This window comes from Bos mutus, chromosome 4, assembly GCF_027580195.1.
Source record: "Bos mutus isolate GX-2022 chromosome 4, NWIPB_WYAK_1.1, whole genome shotgun sequence".
Classification (NCBI taxonomy): domain Eukaryota; kingdom Metazoa; phylum Chordata; class Mammalia; order Artiodactyla; family Bovidae; genus Bos; species Bos mutus.
The window spans coordinates 32367648-32390133 of record NC_091620.1 but is presented as its reverse complement, the minus strand read 5'-3'; the positions used below and the strand labels follow the sequence as shown (position 1 = coordinate 32390133).

The following is a 22486-nucleotide window of genomic DNA, read 5'->3' as shown; positions in this document are numbered from 1 at the left end:
AGAACACCCAAATTGGAGAGAAGCTACAAGAGGCTGACCAGCAAAGAAGGCTAGTGACCAGCAAAGAAGGTGACATAGGTCAGGTCAGCAGTGAGACCCTCCTGGTCCCAACTAATTTATTTCCCCTACAACACATGCTTTCCCCTTTATTTCTGAATTCTATCAGCTAGATAGTCCTTGAATATATATATGGCTAAGAGAGTGGGGTCATCATTCATTTTAGGACAAAATGTACCAATTACTCTTAGATGTGCTGTTTCAAGGATTTGCTTCGTAGCTCAGTGGTAAAGAACCTGTCTGCCAATGCCAGAGACTTGGGTTTGATCCCTGGGTCGGGAAGATCCCCTGGAGTAGGAAATGGCAACCCACTCCAGTATTCTTGCCTGGGAAATCCCATGGACAGAGGAACCTGGTGGGCTATAGTCCACGGGGTCACAAAGAGTTGGACAAGGCTTAGCAACTGTGTGTGCTCAGTCATGTTCAGACTCCTTGCAACCCTTAGGACTGTAACCCATCAGGGGCTGGTCCCGACCCAGGGATCGAATCCCCCTCTCTTGCTTCACAGGCAGATTGTTTACCAGACTTAGACACTAAACAACAAACAAGGTGTGTCAAAGAAACAGGCATTTGACATAAAGGAAAAGAAGTGTGAATAATTTCCAAGTAGAGAGCAATTTGAGCTGTGCAGAGCTACCTTGGGGAGGGTACCACTGGGAATTTGAGGGTAGCATGACTGGATAGTCGAGGACTTGAAAAAAGGATAGTATTGGCATGATGGTGGACAAGAAAGGAAAGGACAGCATTCCAAGACAGACTGCCTGTCAATGTAGAGTGGGTCTCTAATCCAGGAAAGGAGAAGAAATTTCCTGTCCAGTTTACCTTGTATTATAGGGTCTCCTACCCCTCGGACCCAGCACTGAACGAATACAATATTTTACAGTATTTTAACTGTGGCCTAGTCTAGGTCAGGCACCAGAGTAAATGTGGAGAGCCAAGAAGTTGTTCACTTCCAGTGCTTCAGAAATTATGTTTACACAACTTCAGGGGTACCTTCACTTATTCTACATTAACTTACTTCATTTAAAAATTATTTATGGGGACTTCCCTGGTGGTACAGTGGTTAAGACTCTGTGCTTTCCACTGCAAGGAACGTAGCTTCGATCCCTGGTTGGGGAACTAAGATCCCACATGGATAACATGCAGCCCAAATAAATAAATAACAATTTAAAAAAATTTAGAAATTACTTATGAATGAATGCTGACATATTTTTGAAAAAAAAAAATCAAAGATAAATAGTACTTCAAAATTATAGCCAGAAAATATTTTGGAGGAAGAAAAAAGTTAATTAAATGTCAATTGCTAGTTAACATTATTTGCATTTCTAGTATTACTCATTATTAACACTAATTGATAATGTTAACTAGTAATACATAATATATGAGTATGTAGTCAACATTACCTTTGCTATGGAAATGTGCTGTCATAGTAACTAGTTCTTTGAACAAGTGTGTGTCTACTAGGTGGAAAGCAGTGTTAATATCTCATACTCATTTGATTATAAATAAACAAAATAAAAACACAGAGCCAACTGTTGAGATGTTTGTAATACTGCTAACATTTTTTTACTGCATTTAATTTATACAATCCTAATAAATACAGAGGTGGTTAGGGCCAAGCAGACTTCCATTGCCTGCAAGCTGTTACACTGAGAAGTAGAACATGGTATGTTGAAGGCAGCACGTTTATTACCCACACTTTGAGATTTTTTTTTATACTTGAGAGAAGACATATTCAGAATGGAACAAGACACAAGTCCATTGGATAATCTAGTCTATATTTGGGTTTGGCAATCCTTTAAGCCCAGGAATACACCTGCAGACCAATTTGGAGTGCTAAGAGCCAAGGTTACACATCACAACAATGATAATTTGACTAGGAGACAAACCTTGCACATAAATGATAAACTGTCAAGTACACGCCATTTTAACAAGGGTACGTAAGATGGGACTGGCACAGTGATTAGAAGTGGCTTATTCTCACAATGTTTTATCATGAGAAATACATATCTCACTTCACAACACAGGACATGACTTTGATGTTATTACAGAAAACAAAGGTCAAATCTTCTTCAAAAAAAGATTCATGTTCCAATCACAGAGCCAGCCAAAGGTCATCATTTTAGATCAAGCTACACAAAAAAAGGCTGTTTTTTTTTTTAAAAAAATACTTGCATTTTCTCCTTTAACTCTAATTCCACATTAACTTTTTAAATGTAGCGTGAAATACAAGCATTTATATTTGGTCCAAACAATCAGTGTAATTACAAGAACAAGTACAAAATAAAGTCAAGGTCCTCCTTCCTTCTGCAGAGCTGCGTGTCATCAGCCTTCTTCTTCTTCATCACTGTCTTTCATCGTGATGCCCTGAAGTCCTCCTCCTTCTGAAACAGAAGCTGTAGCCTCCTCTACCGTTAAACGTCTGTGTAGGGTGTCATAGGTCTTACTGTTCAGGGTGACTTCCAGCACACCCTGCAGTCGGAAGTCCCTATAGGTTTTCTGGATGAAGGAGAGAGAAACCACTTAGATCCCTTACAGATTATATGTATGGATGTATATGCGTGCATGTGTGCTAAGTTGCTTGAGTTGTGTCTGACTCTTTGCGACCCAATGGACCGTAGCCTGCCAGGCTCCTCTATCCATGGGATTCTCCAGGCAAGAATACTGGAGTGGGTTGCCCTGTCCTCCTCCAAAGATTTTCCTGACTCAGGGATTGAACCTGCGTCTCTTATGTCTCTTGCATTGGCAGACGGGTTCTTTACCACTAGCGCCACCTGGGAAGCCCCTGTGGATGTATATGTGTATGTCTAAATGTATATATACTCAGCTGGCATTTCAAAAATGATCTGGTACAATTCACTAATGGATTCAGATTGTAGTTGCCCATGCCAGTCATCCTATAGGTGTAGTTCCAGGGAGAAAATGAAATGAGAGACTTCTGATAATGCTATTCAAACTAGAATCACTCTGAGTAGATCAAAATGTTGTGACTGTCAGATGACAAATGAGCTTTTTTAACCAATATATTACTAACTGCACAACATTTACTATTTGAATAACCTGTAACAAAAGTAAAATGATAAATACTTATGTACATTTTCAATCTGAAGGAATTGTTAGTTTTTCAACTGAGGATTCAAAAATACATTTTATAAACTGCATTAGGTTTTGGGGTGTTTGTGGAGGGAAGAGGATTAACCCTATTATCACTAAAATAAGTCTGCATTTTTAGCATTTGTGAATTATAAAGTTTATTTATATGTATACTGGGTAAAACTCTGTGAGCACCTAAATGTCCCTATGAATTTTGCCCTTCTGAAATTGCCTTGGAATGTGAAGTGCTAAATTCCAGCATTAAGCTTCCTTTGGTTGGCTAATGAAAGACATATTTACACTTTTGTGAAACAGTAAATTATTTGGTGTATTATGTGTCAAAAATAGAACAAATACCATTTTATTGTTTATACAGTGCTTCTTAACAACAGAAATAACTACACAACTCTGATTTCTGTGGCTCTTAAGATATGTAAACTATAGAATTTTCCTCATTTTACTTTTCCCCTTAAGTGAGACTTTCTTCACATGTGACTTTTTTATGACTAAACAAAGCTGGCATTTTACTATTGATTTTTAAAGTTGTAGTCAGTTGAATGGGGGATTCTACAGAAACACTTCCAAGGCCACTAAAATGCTGCTGCTGCTAAGTCACTTCAGTCGTGTTCGACTCTGTGCGACCCCATAGACAGCAGCCCACCAGGCTTCCCTGTCCCTGGGATTCTCCAGGCAAGAATACTGGAGTGGGTTGCCATTTCCTTCTCCAATGCATGAAAGTGAAAAGTGAAAGTGAAGTCACTCAGTTGTGTCCGACTCTGTGCGACTCCATGGACTGCCGCCTACCAGGCTCCTCCGTCCATGGGATTCTCCAGGCAAGAGTACTGGAGTGGGGTGCCATTGCCTTCTCCATTAAAATGCTAAATATCTTTAAAGTTTTTTTTTCTGTCCTATGTTAGATTTAGAATACTAAACAGCCAGGTTTCAATGGACTGTCCCAGAGTATCAGTACATATGCATGTGCCAGTTTTTTGTTCTAAATGATTGCTAAAAGTCACTTTTTTGGAGGTTGCAGTTAGTAGAAGAAAAAAGTCAAAGAAGAAGAAGGAATGTTATACTTTCTGGCCCAATGTAACAACTCCAATAGCTGAAACATTATGGGTTGCCTGATTTCACTCAACACAATTAGAAGGAAAATATAATATTCAGACAGTTGAGCTGAAGGTGCTTATTCACTTGAGGGCGGAAGTGCTGATGGATGGCATCTTAAGCCCCTGCATATACACACCTGGTCTATGAACTTCGGGGAAGGAGCAGAACCATTACCAGGTAGTGGGGTCATTGGTATTTTCACAGTTTATCTTCTTGTCATCTAGGATTTGATTTATGCCCTATAGTATCATTCACATTTCAGAAGTGATATTCTCTTGTCATAAATAAAATGCATATTTGAAAAGTCTACCACATGTCCAAAAAATAAACTGAACTGTGAGGAACACGGACTGTATCTGAGGTCAGCATCTCAACAGCAAAAAGAGTTTAGTGTTTTTCTTTAGATGACCAAAATGATTCTAATTTGATTTTAATATTTTATATTAAGACACACAAAACCTACCATCCTCATTGTCTCTTTCTAAACCATTCTGTGCCACTAGGGAAGCCCTCTAAACCATTAAACCTTATTATTACTATGGTGATATTTCACACCAAAATTTATGTAATTTGCTCCAGAACCCACAAAGTAACTCTGTTAGGTCAATTTTGTCTAGAAAATCTGGTAACTAGTTTACATGGTATTGCTACATAAGAGATTTGTGTTCAAGCCTCTAACAACGGTCTAACAGGTTAAAAATATATCAAGCATACAAAATATTCATCTACAGATAAAGCATCTGAAATAAGGTATTATTGTTCCACTGACAATTATATACTGAGTTTGTGAGTCCTACTTTCTTATTTTATTGGAATGGCTTTCTTTACATTTACTCTAATTATCAATAAGTTGGCTAGGACAGAGCTATAGTGTGGATTTGCCATATTAAAGGCTTTGTAGTTTGTATAAAATTGGATTCTGCTTCCTTATTTTATTAGGAAGTGATAAGCCATTAGGGGAACTGCAGGGCAGGAACCCTTGCAATCTCTCTCTCTCTTTTTAGAATTCATAAAATGTTATTGACACGTAGAGATCCTCTGTGGCTGCCAAGAAGGTCTGCTTGGCTCTTACTTAAGACAAGTGCCTGCCGCGGGGTGCTGCTCACTTGTTGTCTTTTCTCCTGGTAAAAGAGGCAGCTCATTTATGTTAACTGCTTCAAAATGTCAAATGGCCTCTAGGGAGATCAGCAATCCATCAGCCATTTTATTTGAGGATTCTATTTTACCCTTCCTCAAGTCAATCATTCTGATATTACAACTTTGTTAATTTCTTAGTCCTACATCTTCTGTGAAAATTTTATTGCAATTTGTTTTTTCTTAGTGAGCAACACGAATGAACCAATGGCTGTCTAGGTGTCTTTGTGGGGCAGTTGGGTATCATATACATTTTGATGGCATCTGGGTCTCCATGGGCACAGAAGAATGACAATGCTTGTGAGAACCAGGTTTCTAGGGTCTAGTAGCTGGGCTCTGAGTAGAATGTACTACTCTGCTGTAACAGGCAGGTCCAGTCTATGTGATGTGGATGGAAGGACAGCCTACTCAGAGCCTGCACACCTCTGTACATGTGCTGTTTAATAGCTGTGTAAATTCACTGGAAAATGAACATTATAACTATATAGGCTCCAAAGAGTGATGAATCTGTGTATGAAATTGGCTAGTGTCTGCTTATATTCAAAGTAGAAAAAAAATAACTAGAATAGTAAATTAATTCATCCTAATTTTTATTGTAAAGATAATCACTTTTAATTATTAAATAAAACACTAGGACTTGATTAAATGCATCAGCCCAAGAAAGTATTGACTGAGTTTGGGGGCCTGCTTGTGAAAAATAATACCTGGAAAGTCAAACATATATACATGAAATTTTAATCTCATATTTGTCAGTCTTGATTGCTGGTAGCCATAATGAACACTATATTAAAATAAGATTAAAAAAAAAGATAGATTGACTTAGAATAAAATGGAAATGTCACCCTATAATTAACAAAATTATTAATCATTTTTCCTGCTAACTATGTGAATGACTAGTGGACATTAGAATAGGAACGACTTTGAAAGAAAAAATGATGGGTTAATAAAACATGCAGATTCTTATTCTAAAAACAAGAGCTTACCAACCTATCTAGTATCAGTTACCTGAGTTTGTAATTTCTGACATTCTGAATACAGTAGATATTAGCTTGAAAATATGGCTGATCCTAAGGGATATTAGCTGATCCTAAGCTAATCCTAATATTAGTCACATTATTGACTGCAGTCTTAACATGTACATATATTTACAACATAAACACAGATTATTCTGATTCTCTTTTATGAAAAACAAACTTCATTTGAAAGCTCTCCAAGTCACGTTTGTAGAAACAAGGAAGAAATCATAGAGGAGCTAAAGCAAATATGAACATATTTGTGGTGCGTTTTCAGGTTTTTTATAAAATAAATAACACCTGGTAAAAAGTGTTCTAGATCAAAGGTAGTTTGTTGATTGAAATGGAATGTGTTTAGTGTATAAAACTTACTGGATGGCTATAATTTTACTTGCTGTTTATGACTAATCATGATTGCTATCACTGTGACATCATAGGTCTGGTTCTGTTCTAGCAGATTTGCCAATTTCTGACTTTAGAACTTTCGTCTTGGTGGGTACTTTAATCTATGATAACTTCTGTGTCTATGGTACAAAAGAATCTGCAATCTAATGAGATTGCAGGAACCAAGAGAATGGTGGAAAATATTTTAATATGAATAAAACTTTTAACAATGTGATACAATGGTTCTTCTCAAAGTTTATCATCTATCAGAATCCTCTGGAGGGCTTGTTCATGTGCAGATGGCCAGGCACCACTCTCAGACACTCTGATTCAGTTGATCTGGGGTGGAGCCCAAGAATTTGCATGTCTAAGTTCTCAGGTGATGCTGGTAATGTTATATCAGGAATGACATTGTCAGAACCACTGCCTAGATGTGTGTATGTACATATACACATATGAATATACATACATATGTATATGTGTGCATAAAGATACATGCAAATATATAGGCACACACACATATATATAAATATATGAGAGTGAAGTGAAAGTGTTAGCCGTTCAGCTGTGCCTGACTCTCTGCGACCCCAAGGATTGTAGCCCAGAACCGCTGATTTGCAATAGCTTAGAGTTGTTTTTGGCCAAAATGTAGAATTTGTCTCAATTTTAAGAAAAAGTTATATCTGTTGTATATTCTGCATTTCTACTAGAATTTATAAGGTGTGAAAAATCATGTGAGTTTTAAAGGTGTGAATAAGATATTATCTTAAAGTCCCTCCTAAGTATACTCTTGAAAAGCATAAGTCAAGACAGCCTTGGTGAACCGAGATTACATCCGTTGGTGGTTATGGATGGTCCCCAATACTCACACTGATCATCTCTCACATATTGGGGTATGCTTCCAAAAGAATTCAGGCAGTGACAATGTTTTACTTTCATATCAGGATATTACAAAAATAATGGAGATTCTCCTTGTCCTAGGGGCAAATATAATTAAAAATCCTTCTAATGATGTATTAATAAATGCGAAGGAAATGTATGAGGAAAAAACACTGCTGTACCTAAGATAATTAATACAAAATTATTATGGACTTACTACATTTAGGTAAATATGGTAGGGGCTTTATGTATATTATCTTAAAATGTGATTCCTTTATGGTAACAAAATACTTTTTACTAGTGGAAACACGATTTCGTAGTCTCACTGAAAATGGAATAAGCAGCAGTGCATCATTGTCAACAGTGATGTTTTTAAAGTACTTACATCCACTCGGTTCTATTAAATATGATTTTCTTATATGTCAATATCTTGCCATTATTCTTTATAGCTTGGTGGGCAATTCACGTCTCAACACATTTTGTTTACCTTCACGATCTTGATGAGTGTCTTCAGTTGGTAAATATGAAGCTGAAGGTCTAATCTATCAGCCAGCCACACACAGATGACTTTCATGGAGCTGCTGTACCATTGCTGCAAAGAAGGATGGGGGCAGAAGGCAGGAGAACAAAACAAGAAAACAACCTCTGCAGTACTTATTTAACAGATTCGGTAATGAGGGGGTAATGAAACACTCCAAAATGACCACAGATCAGCACTTGAAGTCAATAATGCTATAATTTTCTTTTAACAGAATTGTATGTTTTGCTAGAAAATCTGCTAAGTTGACCCAGGCTATTCTTTATATGAATTAACATTACAGTCTTTCAGTTGCAACATATTCATGGGAAACAGTATTTTTGCATTTGCAGCCTAGCAGCCTGCTTTGTAATTTATAGGTAACAATGGGTACTAAATACATAATATGGGAGTGAATGGACTGCCAAGCAGCAGGAAAAAAAATGGGTAAATTATTTTCAAAGGGAAATTTCCCATTAATCTCTAGGTTATGTAAAAATCAGTAGATGTCATAATGCATGTAGGCAATACCTAGAAACAGCATTTTAAAGGAGGGATAGCAAAAAACATCTACAGTTTACTAACCTCTAATCCCCCAAAACACCTTTATCTATAACTGGTTGTTAAGGATTTGCCAAGATGGCTTAAAACCACCTAAAATAAAGATTTCAGATCTTAGAAAGGAATGTTATCAGGATGGAATTCTTGTGTCTTATAAGAATTACAAAAACACATGTCAGTTGACCAAATTATAAAAGAAAACAATCTGTTTCATTTTGCAAGTGTTTTCGGAGGGTTCATGTTTTCTGTTTATAAAAACTCTCTTGGGAAAACTGAAATTCTCCTCTAATGTACTTTCTTGCTCCTATATCATGTCTGTGACTATTGTCAAAGAAGAAATTTTGTTTCCATTTTCAAGAAAAGGCAATCTGCCATTAGTGATGGCATTTTAAGGGAATTGGTACTCATATGCCAGAGCTAGGTTTAGGTAATACTGTAAGAAAATAATGCTATTCATCCAGATAAGTGCGAGAAATATCAATGGCCACGGAGCATTTAGGAAGTGACGAAAGAGTCTTTGAGAGAGAAGGGATTTTGTGCCTTGCTTGAATATACAAAAACAGTGACACCACAGATCACATATGCGTGTGCATATGTTAGGTATTCAAACAGAAAAATTCTTCATATTTCTTCCACAATAAAGCAGTAAATTCAAATTTCTAAAAGAAGTCTCAAGTGATGTAAGTCTGAAATTCACCTGGACTTGTATTTTATAACATGTTCTAACAAAATTTAGTGTAAGGAATGGTCGTTTAAGCCCAATGTAAAAATGAATTGGTTTAAGATTTCATCAGACTTATTTCTTATAATCGGTAGATATACTGGACACACATGCATAAAATGAGATGAGCTATTTGAAAAATGAATAACTGGTCTATTGAATACTGTGATATCAAATGGATGAATGACCATTCCAGTTTTTAAACTGTGAGATGGGCTAAGGTTTTTTTAAAACCTGTTATTCATGTACCCAATTTTGCTTTTTCCTAATGATTACTTTCCTAACTTTCAGAACGTGTAAAGGTATCAGATACAAGTTTTATATAACAAGATAATCCTAAATTCTTAAAAAACAAATAAATTTAGTACTTCAGCTGACATATTAAATCTTAATAGATTAGTATCTGATATTTAAATCCTCTACTTTCTTATTTTAAATGATAGCCTCAACTTCTTGAGTTCTATTTTAATGCAAGCAAACACTCAGAGGTATTGGTGATGTTGAATATGAGTATACTGTAGTAACGTAACACTCTTACCTCGACTCCACTCTCCAAGTAACTTGAAAGCTAAAATGTAGCCGTAATGGTTATGACTCTTAAATTATAGCGCTTCTTCAAGGGGTAATTTAGTTGGGGGACAAAATATGATATATTGTACTAAGTTTATAACATACGCAATAATCTGGGTGTCAGACTGTAAAGTTACTATATATGTGGTAAGTTGTATGAATTTGAGATAAATGAAAATACTTTCTTAAAATTACTCCTTACGCATCTTATGTTCTTAAAAAATCCACAGATAATTTAAAATTAATGTAACTTCATTTTTCTATTACATGTAAATGATACTTATGATTAAGTGATAATTGAAGGGACATCTAATATAACACAGAAACTTATTATTAATATACCTTCTGTAACATAATGCCAAAATTGTAATTTTAAAGAAGAATAATTTGGAAATCAAATATCTAAAGTTAACTATAAAATCAGAGAAAAAGAATTAATGTTAATAAAATGCTTAAGCCACTTTATCATCATCTTGCTTTAAAGGCAAACAAATTATTCTACAAGGAACATTCTATAAGGGAAATGATTTCATCCACTAATCATGCATAATTTTAATTCCTAAGTCAAAGCATTTTGAAGAACTTCAGCGAAAGCAAGCAAATGAAGAGAAATAAGCAGCTTAGCTTGGAGTTTATGGTGTTATGAAGACTAAGCTAACAAACCAAAAAAAACCTCACTGGGACTGCTTCTTTTTTTTTTTTTTTTTGCTTCTTTCTTGTATATGGTGAAACACACCCCCCCCCCCAAAAAATGTCAGTAGCATTTCCCTATTTCTTGAGCTCGAATAGAAATGTTCTTCTTTTGGGTGGAGGATGATAGGTCCCATTTTTTTTTTCCATTTTGAGAAAAAATTCAAAGGTAAGTTAGCTTCATTCCCCTCACCCACCCACCCGCTCTACTGAAGCAAACCAATCCCCCAAAACAAAGAAAAAAAAATTTGAAAGGGGTGGATGTGCAGTGAAGTATGACTGTTAGAAAATGTGCTTTCAGTTTGGAAAAGTTAATTTTATAAAGCAACTTGGTTGACTATTCACTTTTCCTTTCAGGGGATGACAACGAAGGGGCGCTGGAGCCTGCACTCAAGTCATGGGTATGGCATTACTGCTTTATTCTCTGCTTGGTCTACTTAAGAATAAAGCAGTAAGTGTATATTCTGCACTATTTTTCTCCCCCTCCATCAATCCATGCCAGCAGCCTACCACTTTAACAAAAAATATGTGTTTTTTTTTTTCTTTTTGTGGTTCATTCAACTCCTGTAAGGGCATGCATTACTCACTTCATTTTCTTGAGATATCTCTTTTAAAGCAAAAATAAAAGGAAAGGAAAGGCTAGGGTTGACTCTGTGAGACCCCTGTATTTATTCACACTTATTGTGCATGACTGTAGACTGGTAAATCATATTAGCGGCCCGTCTCCCCATCAAGCTGCTACTTGCTTTCCAGCCCTGGGAAGGTTCAACAAATCAACAGGAGCACGGAAAACAGAACATCAGTCTAATCTAGTGTTTAAGGTGAAGTTTTCAAACCCAATCTAAGAAGATCTTTAGAGCAAGCAACAAGCTGAAGGGCTCAGAAGGTGGTATTGACAATGAAAGAGTGTTGAAATATTGAGAAGCGCAGCACTTGTGCATTTTTAATAACAAGAGGGTCAACAAGGACACAGCTCCCTTAGTGCCAGGAGTTGCCACTGACTATGGAAATTGCCACACCAGGGCTATAAACGCTTGCAGTTCATCAGCTTTCTTAAACAGTTCATCAGCTTTCTTAAACACCCTGAACCCCCTCAGTGGACCTTTAGTCTTGAATTAACAAACCACAGCAATGAAAGAGGGTGCATTCTGAATGGCTGGCATTGATCCCCAACTGTGTCAGCACTGCTACAGGCCCTGAAAAACTCTCTCCATTGTCAATAGAAATTGACAAACCTCGTCTCCTAAATAGTGCAGCTGAGCCGGGCGGGATCCACGCAGCTGTAAAGGGCGCTGCTCTTGGGGCCGGGGAGCACTAACAATGGAACAAGCATGAGCTCTTTGTCAGTCCCAGACTCGGCAATTTTCTAACAAGGATTAAAGTTGTTTCTCGGCAGTGCTGGTTGAAAAGAGATTTAGCAACACACCGTGCTTTCTTCATGCAAGTTAAAGAGAAGTAGTTAAGGAATTTCATTATTCCCTTGACTAGTGGAAATACAAAACAAATATATTAAATATGCGCGGCTCCCTTTTCTGCCTAATTTATAACATTTGGAGGCAAGAGGATTCAATGCAATATAACACTTCTTGCTTGGAAATAAGCACTCTACCTTTATTTTGGAAGTTTTATATATTTTTCTTTTTAAGAAAGTCCAGCCGCTTGCCACCTGGAATGAGGTCTCAATACATACTAATGCACAATGTCTTCAGACCCTCTGGGGCTGATATTCCTAAATCTGAATCATAGGACCCCATAGGGTCCATGTATTACGGCGGCTTCGAGCAAATCATTTGTCATAATGCGGCTTCTGATGATGATGGCTGGGTAAAAATAAGTGCTTTGCTGGGGAACAAATCTGTGATCTATTTTCTGCTTAAGTGTTTAGCTTTTTTATTGATTATGAATTGGTACAACTAATTGATATATTTTCATTCTTCTCCAGCTAGTCTCGTCGCAATAGGTGAACAACAGAGGAAAAAAAAAAAAAAACCCACAACCAATACTTTTTAGTGCCCCCAGATATGGAATGGCTAAATTTCCACAGTATGTATGTATTTCTTCATTTATTTCAAGAGAAGCTGTCTGTTTTTATCAGAGTCAAGTCACTGTGTTGAAATGAAATACCATCTAGAAAATCTCATCTGAGGAAGTATGTACCTCTTAAATGTTAAGATGAATTGAATAAAAGAACAAATAACAGTTTTGAAAAGGTGAAGGTTTTGAAAAATCTGATAAATATAAAGCATCCTTTAAGATCATGTTGTGGCTTTAGAGGGCTACAAAATATTTAGAAAAGTGAATACCTTACAGTTCACCACTACATTAAAAAGTAAATATAAATGCTTCTTTATACATGGAGTGCTCCTTTGGTCCACAGTACATCTGTTTGACATAATTAAATTTGTAGTCACTCACTTCTCATTTCTTAACACTAAAATGTACTTTTGGTGTAATAATTCCATCCTTCCCCCCTCTATTCAAGGCATCCCCCAGAAACAATTATATTTGGCTCCACAAAATAGATCCTCAAAGCACAAGCATTTTGAAAGTCTAAAGTGTGGATTTTTTGTTGGTTTGGAATAGGATTAAGGGCTCTATTTAAGGAAAACTGAAACCAGTCTATTAGGTTTAGAATATAGGAAGTGTTCAACCCAATCTACATCTATCAACCAGCTGGACCCAGAGGCATGCAGGAGGACTTAGCCGCTGAGGGCTGGTCATGAACACACCAGAGAAGGACATCATCAACACAGAAGCTTCGGGGACTGAGTACGCGGAAGCCCTGTGAGGCTACCATTCACCTGACTGAGCCTCTTGCTTTCTGTAGGCCTCGGTTTTCTCATCTGGGTTATGAAGGGCAGCTGAGATGAATCTAGCTTTACAATAAGATTCTTATACTCTCCAGAAATACTTTGAGATTAGATTTAACTATCAAAGAAAAGGGCGTGATTAGAAACCATGCAGCTTGTGATTCTCCTAAAAATGAACGGAAGGGAAAAGCCAAATTGTCTTTTTTTTAAAATGCTGGTTAAATATAGCTTTGTTCATCCAAATATGCAAGTCTAGAATTATAGATGTTTCTGTTAGATGTTATTTTGTTTTAAACTTATTCATTTTGGCCTTTTAATGAAGAATAGATATTCTACAAAAATGAAACAATAAAATATAAAGAAGAATAAATGGAATTTATTAAGAACTCTGAAGCATTACTATGATTTTATATTAATAATGCTACCTATAATATTTTATATAATATATAATAATAATCTGACTATAAAAGTATCCGTTTTTTTTTTTTTAAATGCCTCCATGGGAAGTTCAAGTGCATCAGTTCAATTTTCATTTGATTCTTATACCAACTGTGATGAGATGGTTCTTATTTTCATTTTGCATGGAAACTGAACTCACAGAGGTAGAAAACTGAGTTTAGGTTAAATAATTTACTTATTTAAGTTTATATAAGTGGCAGGGTTAAGATTCATCTTATATCTATGCTTCAAAGTCTGTGCTCATGACTATCAGGTTATTCCATTTCCTTCTATGAAACAGTGTGTTTCATCAATGAAGTCTCTGATTTTTTCAGAACAGTTTGGTATTTGTAGCAGACAACTAAGAAAATAGCTCTATCATTCCTGGTGCTCCCTCATGGTTATGATGCAGAATTATGAAATAATATAGGAGAAGCTTATTGTTCCAAAGAAGTCCATCACATTTTCTTACAAGTTAGTGTAATCTACATTACCAAAGGTATTTGTACACCTGACAATGTAATTACACAATATAATAAATTTTTTGAAGAACCAGACTCTGTTAGGATAACTAACCAACTGGCTCTTGTGCTATGCATTTCCCACATGTTTTCTTCTTAAGTGCCATATACTCGAATGCTTTTAAAGTGCCATATACTCTAAAACTTAGGAATACTGAGAAAATCTTTTTTCACTGCAACAAAACAATGTGGAAAGAAGATCCTAGTTCATTCATGAAGGGATTCAATCTATATGTACAGTTTTCTTATTTTTTAAATACAGAACATAGAAGAACTTGACTCATGCTTTTTCCCCCTTCCGTGTTCAATAAACTCACATTTAGGGCAATTTTCATTTTTTAGTTCGATGAAAGTGAAAGTGAAGTCACTCAGTCGTGCCCGACTCTTTGCGACCCCGTGGACTATAGCCTACCAGGCTCCTCTGTCCATGGGATTCTCCAGGCAAGAATACTAGAGTGGGTTGCCATTTCCTTCTCCAGGGGATCTTTCCGACCCAGGGATCGAACCCAGATCTCCCACTTTGCAGGCAGACGCTTTAACCTCTGAGCCACCAGGGAAGCTCTATGAGCTTCTCTTAGTTCTGTGAGGAAGACTGCAAAGCAGAGTTCACGAACACTATGGTGTCTGTTAAGAAGGAGAAAGTGTAAGAAGTGCAAACATGGGAGGTTTGGCATATAGTTGGTACCTAATAAATGCTTGTTGAATGATGAAACATTTTTCCTACTCTTGAAGTTCAGTACTTTCTTCCATTCTTTTTTAAAATGCATGAATGTAATAACTAAGATGCTTCCAGATGCATTCAACCCTCTTCAATCATAAAACAGGGTAAGTTATATAATAGGGTAAGTTCCAGAAACTGGGGGTTGCACAAGCTTTTTTCCACTCACCTCTATTTTATTAACTCCAAATTTCCTTTCTCCCAAAATATCCTGAAAGTAATATTACTTAACTAGCCTATCTATCCTCACACTACACAAAGAGCATTAAAATCAATACTATTCTTCATTATTCGTTATCATCAAGCAGGCAAGTGCCTTTGTAAATTTATTCTGCGGTTCTCTTCCTGGTGCTAAAACGGCCAGGGATTACAAAGTGAAAATTTCAGATCATCAGTTGTTTCCCTCTCCCCTACTTAATGACAAATGATGGAATGCATACTGGTTGGGCTAATCTTTTGACTAATCAATGGTTTGGCTGAACACAGTGGTCAACCCAGTTTTAAGGGTATGTGTACTAGTTTGGGATGCAGACATACACTGTGAATGATTTATTTGGGGATAAGACCTGTTCATTTGGTTCAGTGACTCATTTTGAGTACTATATATAAAAGTTTGGTCAATATTGCATTTAAGTCAATAATGTAGGACCTGGATAAAAATAAATTAGACTCCTGCAATTTCTATTGAATGGTACAAGTTTGAGATAAAACCTCAGTCTGAGAATTAACAGTTAGCCAGTCTTTTTGCTTCAGTTTCCTTATAAAAAATAGGGAAAAAGTATTCCAAAGATCCTCTTCCAGAGTGTTGTAGGGACTGAAATAAACAGTTATCCCTGTGTCTCTGACTCATGGTACACTCTCACAGGAAATGAGTGATCTGCTGCTCTGGTAGATACTGGGTTTCTCTATACCTACAAGTTTTGGGTAAGTCAATCCCTCTCTTGGGACTTTTATCCCCACGTACATTTCATTGGCCAGATTCATGACATTGACGACTCCGTTCAACCATCATTTCTCCTATGAAGCCAACACTATCTCTTACCAGGCAGAATTAGAAGCTCCCATATTTTCTGCCTTTAAATCTCTGTACATGTGTCTGTAGAAATACTGCACAATGTGCTCTATATCTGCCTCAACAGGATGTGAGTATCTATAAGGCAGAAACCGAGTCTTTTTATTAATATCTCTAGACCTTAGCAGGATGTCCAGCACATAACATGTGTTACATATTTTTTGAGGGACTGAATGCTTCTAAAATATCTGGAGATATAAACTGTTACACATATAATAGTGGCAGGGCAGCTTTTCAATAGACAAAGGATAATATCAGAGCCAGAGGAACTGTTGACTTGAATGAAACATTTCATTAACAGCAAAATAATTTAATGAATGCTAAAGTTGCAGGCATCACCAAAAAGTAAACAACTGCAATTGGCTAATGAAATTTAACACACGACTAAAACAGAACTGAAAATGTGACAGTCTAATTTCATTGTAGGTGATGAACTAAGTAAAGGAGAAAGTACTGTAAACTAATGAACCCCCCATGCCTAGGTACATATGAGAGTATCCACATATAGGAAATCAACACTTCATTGGAAGGACTGATGCTGAAGCTCCAATAATTTGGCCACCTGATATGAAGAGCCAACTCATTGGAAAAGACCCTGCTGCTGGGAAAGATTGAAGGCAGGAGGAGAAGGAGATGAAAGAGTATGAGATGGTTGGATGGCATCACTGACTCAATGGACATGAGTTTGAGAAAACTCCAGGAGATAGTGAAGGACAGGGAAGTCTGGAGTGCTGCAATTCATGGGATCGCAGTCAGACACAACTTAGCAACTGAAAGCCAACAACACAACATATACATTCTTACACACAAGGATATGATAACATTATATGTGCTCAGAGGTTGATGTGCTCAGCTCCAGACTGGTTTTTCAGAGTCTGTCATGCATGCAGCGGACCACCTTTCTGGCATATGCTCAGGGGTATTAGTAGCTGTTCATGGCGGGTATCAAAGGCCGTGGGGCTACCTAGTGTGGCGCTGTCAGTGCTGCCTCGTGAGTTTTCACCACTAAAGGACATGTCCTGGGGCCTTTAGTGCTTGCTGGTCTTGTGAGAGGTGTATAAAAAAGGCCGAGAACCACCATGCTGTGGCACTGTGACTCAGACTTGAGTCTGAGTGAACATGAAGAGCCCTCCTGGGAGGTGGCATAAGCCTGGGTTTTCAGCAGAGAACCTCTGAAGGGTAGAGAGGGAGAGCGTGCCCTTGTTGCACCGTCATGGCATTTGATATTGTAAGCACTAGAGCTAGGCACAACTGTTGAATCAGCTCTACATCCTGGCAGGTTTCCAATCATCCACTTGCAACAGAGAGAAATAAAAACAAGTTAAAGATATCACTATCTCCTATTTGAAAGCTTTCTAAATTTTAATTCTCCATGGTATACTATTTGAAAAAACAACAACAACGTCTATTCAGTAGATGAAAATGTGAAACATTTTAATGTACAAGTTAACTTTTTCAAAAGACCCATTTGACCATAAGAATGTAAGTTCCCTTATTAGAGCAGGAACTTGGTCTATCTTACCTAACATTGTATTCTCAGCCTCTAGCAGCACTATGTGGCTTCGAGAAAGTAAATACTAGTTGTAATTTGAATCCTACCGAGTCATTGTGACAGAGATACTCAACGATGTGGGACAAAACCAATGCCTAACCTTTTTTATTTTTTTGGCTGTGGAGCATGTGGGATCTTATTAATAGTTCCCTAACCAAGGATTGAACCTATGCCATCTGCATTGCAAGTGTGGAGTCTTAACCATGGGCCACCACGGAAGTCTCTGTGCTTAACCTTCCAGTCTCAATATTTACCACCATTTCTTATACATCCTAATTGAAAGACCAATTGGATTTGTTTTCTAGATCTTATGCACCCAAAACATGAAATGAACAATTTGACATTAATAAACATATATTTTATGTGTATAAAATAGACAGTAACTAAGGAGAAAGGAAAGGAAAATGAAGTCGCTCAGTTATGTCTGACTCTTGGCGATCCCATGGACCGTAAGCTACCAGGCTCCTCTGTTCATGGGATTTTCCAGGCAAGAGTACTGGAGTGGGTTGCCATTTCCTTCTCCAGGAGATCTTCCCGACTCATGGATTGAACCCAGGTCTCCCACGTTGCAGGCAGACACTTTACCATCTGAGCCATCAGGAAAGCCAGAACTAAGGAGAAAGTCAACAAGGAATGTGGGGAGAATATGGAGCCAAATTTATGAGGATCAGTAGAGCAAAAGTATGGGAAAACTTTCCATGAGAATGTATAAATAGGAATGTGTATAGCCACATTCAAATACTACATCCTATTCCTGGCAAATAGAAGGGGAAACAATAGAAAGTAACAGACTTTATTTTGTTGGGCTCCAAAATCACTGCAGATGATGATTGTAGCCATGAAATTAAAAGACACTTGCTCCTTGGGAGAAAGCTATGACAAACATAGACAGCGTATTAAAAAGCAGAGATATCACTTTGCTGACAAAGGCCTGTCTAGTTAAAGCTATGGTTTCTTCAGTAGTCATGTATGGATGTGAGAGTTGGACCATAAAGAAGGCTGAGAGCCAAAGAACTGATGGTTTTGAACTGTGTGTTGAAGACTCTTGAGAGTCCCCTGGACTGCAAGGAGATCAAACCAGTCACTTCTAAAGGAAATCAGTCCTAAATATTCATTGGAAGGACTGATGCTGAAGCTGAAGCTCCAATACTTTGGCCACCTGATGAGAACTGACTCATCTGAAAAGACCCTGCTACTGGGAAAGGTTGAAGGCAAGAGGAGAAGGGGGTGGCAGAAGATGCAATGGTTGGATGGCATCACCGACTTGATGGACATGAGTTTGAGTAAGCTTCTGGGAGACAGTGAAGGACAGGGAAGCCTGGCGTGCTGCAGTCCATGGGGTCGCAAAGAGTCAGACAAGACTTAGTGACTGAACCACAATAACAAATTCCTGACTCTAAAAGCCTAAGCGTGACACAGAGCATTTTGAGAAGCTTCAAAGGACAGCCCCTCAAAAGATTAAAGGGCTAGAAAAGGGGCCTATGATGAAAAGTTGAGCAAATAGGGATTATTTATCCTGGAGTAGACAAGGATGACAGGTGTCTTACTAACAGTCTTCATATATAGGAAGGATTACTCCCTAGAGATGCTGGCTACCTGTTTTTTGTTCTCCACTGAGAAGAAAAGGGGAAATGGGCTTAAAAAACAGCATGAAGAATTTAGGTGAGGTAAGGATTAGAACTTGCTTTATTTCAAATAAAACATTTTGCCTATTTTAAGAGAGTGAAATTTAGATGGTGTCTTACTTAGGGCTGGGCTGAGATCAAGAAATTGAGGGCTCTTGAGTTTAGGTAAGTACCTGTGAAAATTGTTTATAGAGTTTCCTTTCAATGAGTTTAACAAACACCCTGTTTTGCCACAATGATGTTGGTTTACTACAACAGCTGCTTCTTGACACAGACTTTGTTTTTAGTTGGACTTAGTCAATGGTGGCATTTTGGCTGCCACTTCTGTGCTCACTTGTGAATGGCACCAACCATGTAGATGAGGCTGCAGGGGAGGCTTGCAGAGGACGTGTTTGATGGAGGAGGAGATCAAAAAACCACCACAGAAAATGGCTTTAAAGCCATGTGTCATTTGCTTATGAAGTCGGGTTTGAAGAGAAGGAGAATGGTAGCCACCATTTCTATGAAAACATCACACTGGCCAACTGATGGCGATGGCTGGTCTCAGGAGAGCCCTGGGTAGTTTCATTAATAGGTCACTGGGAGCCAGCTGCAGTGCAAGTATGCAAAGCCACCGAGGAAAAGCCAGGCTCTGTGTAGAGAAGCAAGAGTTTCCAGACCATCATCCATGTGAAAGCAGCAAGCAATCAATACTAAATAACTTTTGAACTGCTCAACATGTTGCTTGTAATTATTTCAACTATCTTTGATAAAATCAGGAGGGGGAATATTCTGATTTCTTCCATGACTATTAAGTTACTGTCACTGGCTTGGGTGAATGAAAGTAAATACACATTTATGCATTTGATGTTTAGAAAAATTTCTTGAGGAAAATGCAAGTTTTGACATCTTCGATTCATCAGAGAGAGTTTTACCATGGTGAAGTGATTTTAAGTGATCAACCCCAATTTTTTTTTCCTCCTATTCAAGCAAAAACCTCAGATCAGTTCACAAGTGAGATTTTTTTTTTTTAAATTCTGAGCACAATTAAAGGTGAGTTAAGGCTCTGGTGGAAATCTAAAGAGCATCAGCAAAATCTGAGCACTGCTCAGCTTTTGAATTGCTTTTCTACTTTTTAGTTCTTTTAAATGGTTTTCTATGGCAGGAACATTTTTCTTAATTAGTCACAGCTAATTAGTGTTCTGGCATAGACAAGTAATCAGAAATGTCAGAGCTGCAAGGCTACATCTCCCTAATCCTTTGATAATAATTTAGCCTCCTGGGAGGGCCCCAAGCTGCGGTAAGTAGTGACTGACAATAAGGCAAAATTAGGTGGGCAGCAGACCATTAGGATAGAAAAATAAAAAGCACTACCCGATCCTGCTGAGCACCATCAGGCAACTAACTGCACTGCCAGATGAGGTGCCTGTTTAAGCCTGTGTTGTTAATTAGCCTGATTCTACCAGACCTGCCACATATGTCCAGGTGCCTCATGCAAAGATGTGTATTTCTGGGCATGTGCCAAATGACAATTGTGTCTCGTGATCACATTTCAAGAATCTAAGGGAGAAGTCCACATACTTCTTGAAGATTCTTTTGAATTATCAAAGAAATAAGATCAACCAGCTACAATACATTTTTTTTCTGGTGGAGTTTCTTTTAGGCAATTAGGCGTGCTTAGCTCAGGTTTCTTAGGTCTTCATTCACCAACAGCTTAGATTCAAATGAGGGCCTTTGGTCATGAGGAGCCGCGTCTGGACTTGCCAAAGTTATTCTGGCGCACACTGTACATCTAAAGTAGATTCTTTCATAAATTCTTATACTTACAAATGATAATTCAATATTAAAATAAAGATGATTAACTAAAATGAATGAGACAGCTGTAATTTGAGAGCAGAGGTTTTGAAGAGAAATAAACTTGGCGGGGGGGAAGCAGGTAAGGAGCAAGGTTTGTATGCCATTTACTAAAGCAGACGTGACCATATACAGAACAAGTGTTGACTACAACTGTTTTAAAAGAGGTCAAACAACTTCTATGTGAGTACAAATACTGTGGATAAAATAAAGTGGGAACAAATACATATAATTACATTAAAAAACACCCCCTGGAAAACAGTATATTAAAGCTGCTAAATAAGAAACTGTTAAAATGTAGGAGAGGCGACATGCCAGTCCTATGAACATGGATAAGAAACAGTCAAGCTTCTGATCTACTTTTGGTGCACAAGGTGACCCCAGGGTACATGACATAACAGTGGGTAGAAATAAATGATCTTAGTCTCAAGTACATCATTGAGCTTACATCCATCTTTTCTAGTGATGGAAAAGCAAAATAATGGTTAGGACATGAGAGTGATAGCAATATTTGATTTTGATTGTTGATAGGAAAATCATGGATGGGTCCAAGTTAATGTTTTATATTTGACTTCTTTTTACATAGAGACAACATTGAAGAGAAAATACTCTGTAATCAGAATCTATACTGATTTAGTGGTTCCCAGCCTTTTTGGCACCAGGGACTGGTTTCGTGGAAGACAATTTTTCTATGGACTAGGGAGGGGCGTACAGTTTTGGAATGATTCAAGAAGATTACATTTATTGTACCCTGTATTTCCATTATTATCACATCAGCTCCACCTCAGATCAGCAGGCACTAGATCCCTGAGGTTGGGGACCCTTGGATATAACAACTTGTTTGTCAATTGAAAGTGAAATAACATTGAAAAGAGGAAAAGTGTTATTTTAAAATCGACAGTCATATATGAGCGAATGTATCTATCATATTATGGAATTATAAGAAATGCAAGAAGGCAAAGAAGCCCTCTGGGTCTTACTGGGTTCCAGCTTTTGTTTATAAGGAGGCTGATTACACATACAAAGAAATTCATCCAAGGAATATGACTGAAAAAGTAGATGGTCAGTTCTAATATATTCTACTGTCTATTAATAGCAGCCATTCTTACTCTTGTTTTGTGGATTTCAAGTATTTCTGGCAAACCAATGAAACAAATTTAATTTTTAAATAAGAATAGTAGCATCAAT

At 37.5% G+C, this 22486-nt stretch overlaps 1 protein-coding gene across 10 annotated transcripts in view; it reads right to left on the bottom strand.

Annotated features, from left to right (window-relative positions):
* Positions 1–567: 567 nt before the first annotated feature.
* CADPS2 (calcium dependent secretion activator 2) overlaps positions 568–22486 on the bottom strand; it is a 585913-nt gene continuing 563994 nt past the window's right edge. For 3 of the 10 annotated variants that reach the window (XM_070369310.1, XM_070369306.1, XM_070369307.1), the window contains 2 exons: positions 8158–8262; positions 568–2556 (listed from right to left, as the gene is read on the bottom strand). In XM_070369310.1, coding sequence (XP_070225411.1) covers positions 2383–2556; positions 8158–8262 — 279 coding nt within the window. In that variant the 3' untranslated portion in view covers positions 568–2382. The remainder of the gene's footprint in view (positions 2557–8157; positions 8263–22486) is intronic. The other 7 variants (XM_070369305.1, XM_070369311.1, XM_070369308.1 and 4 more) reach the window with 5 other exon arrangements.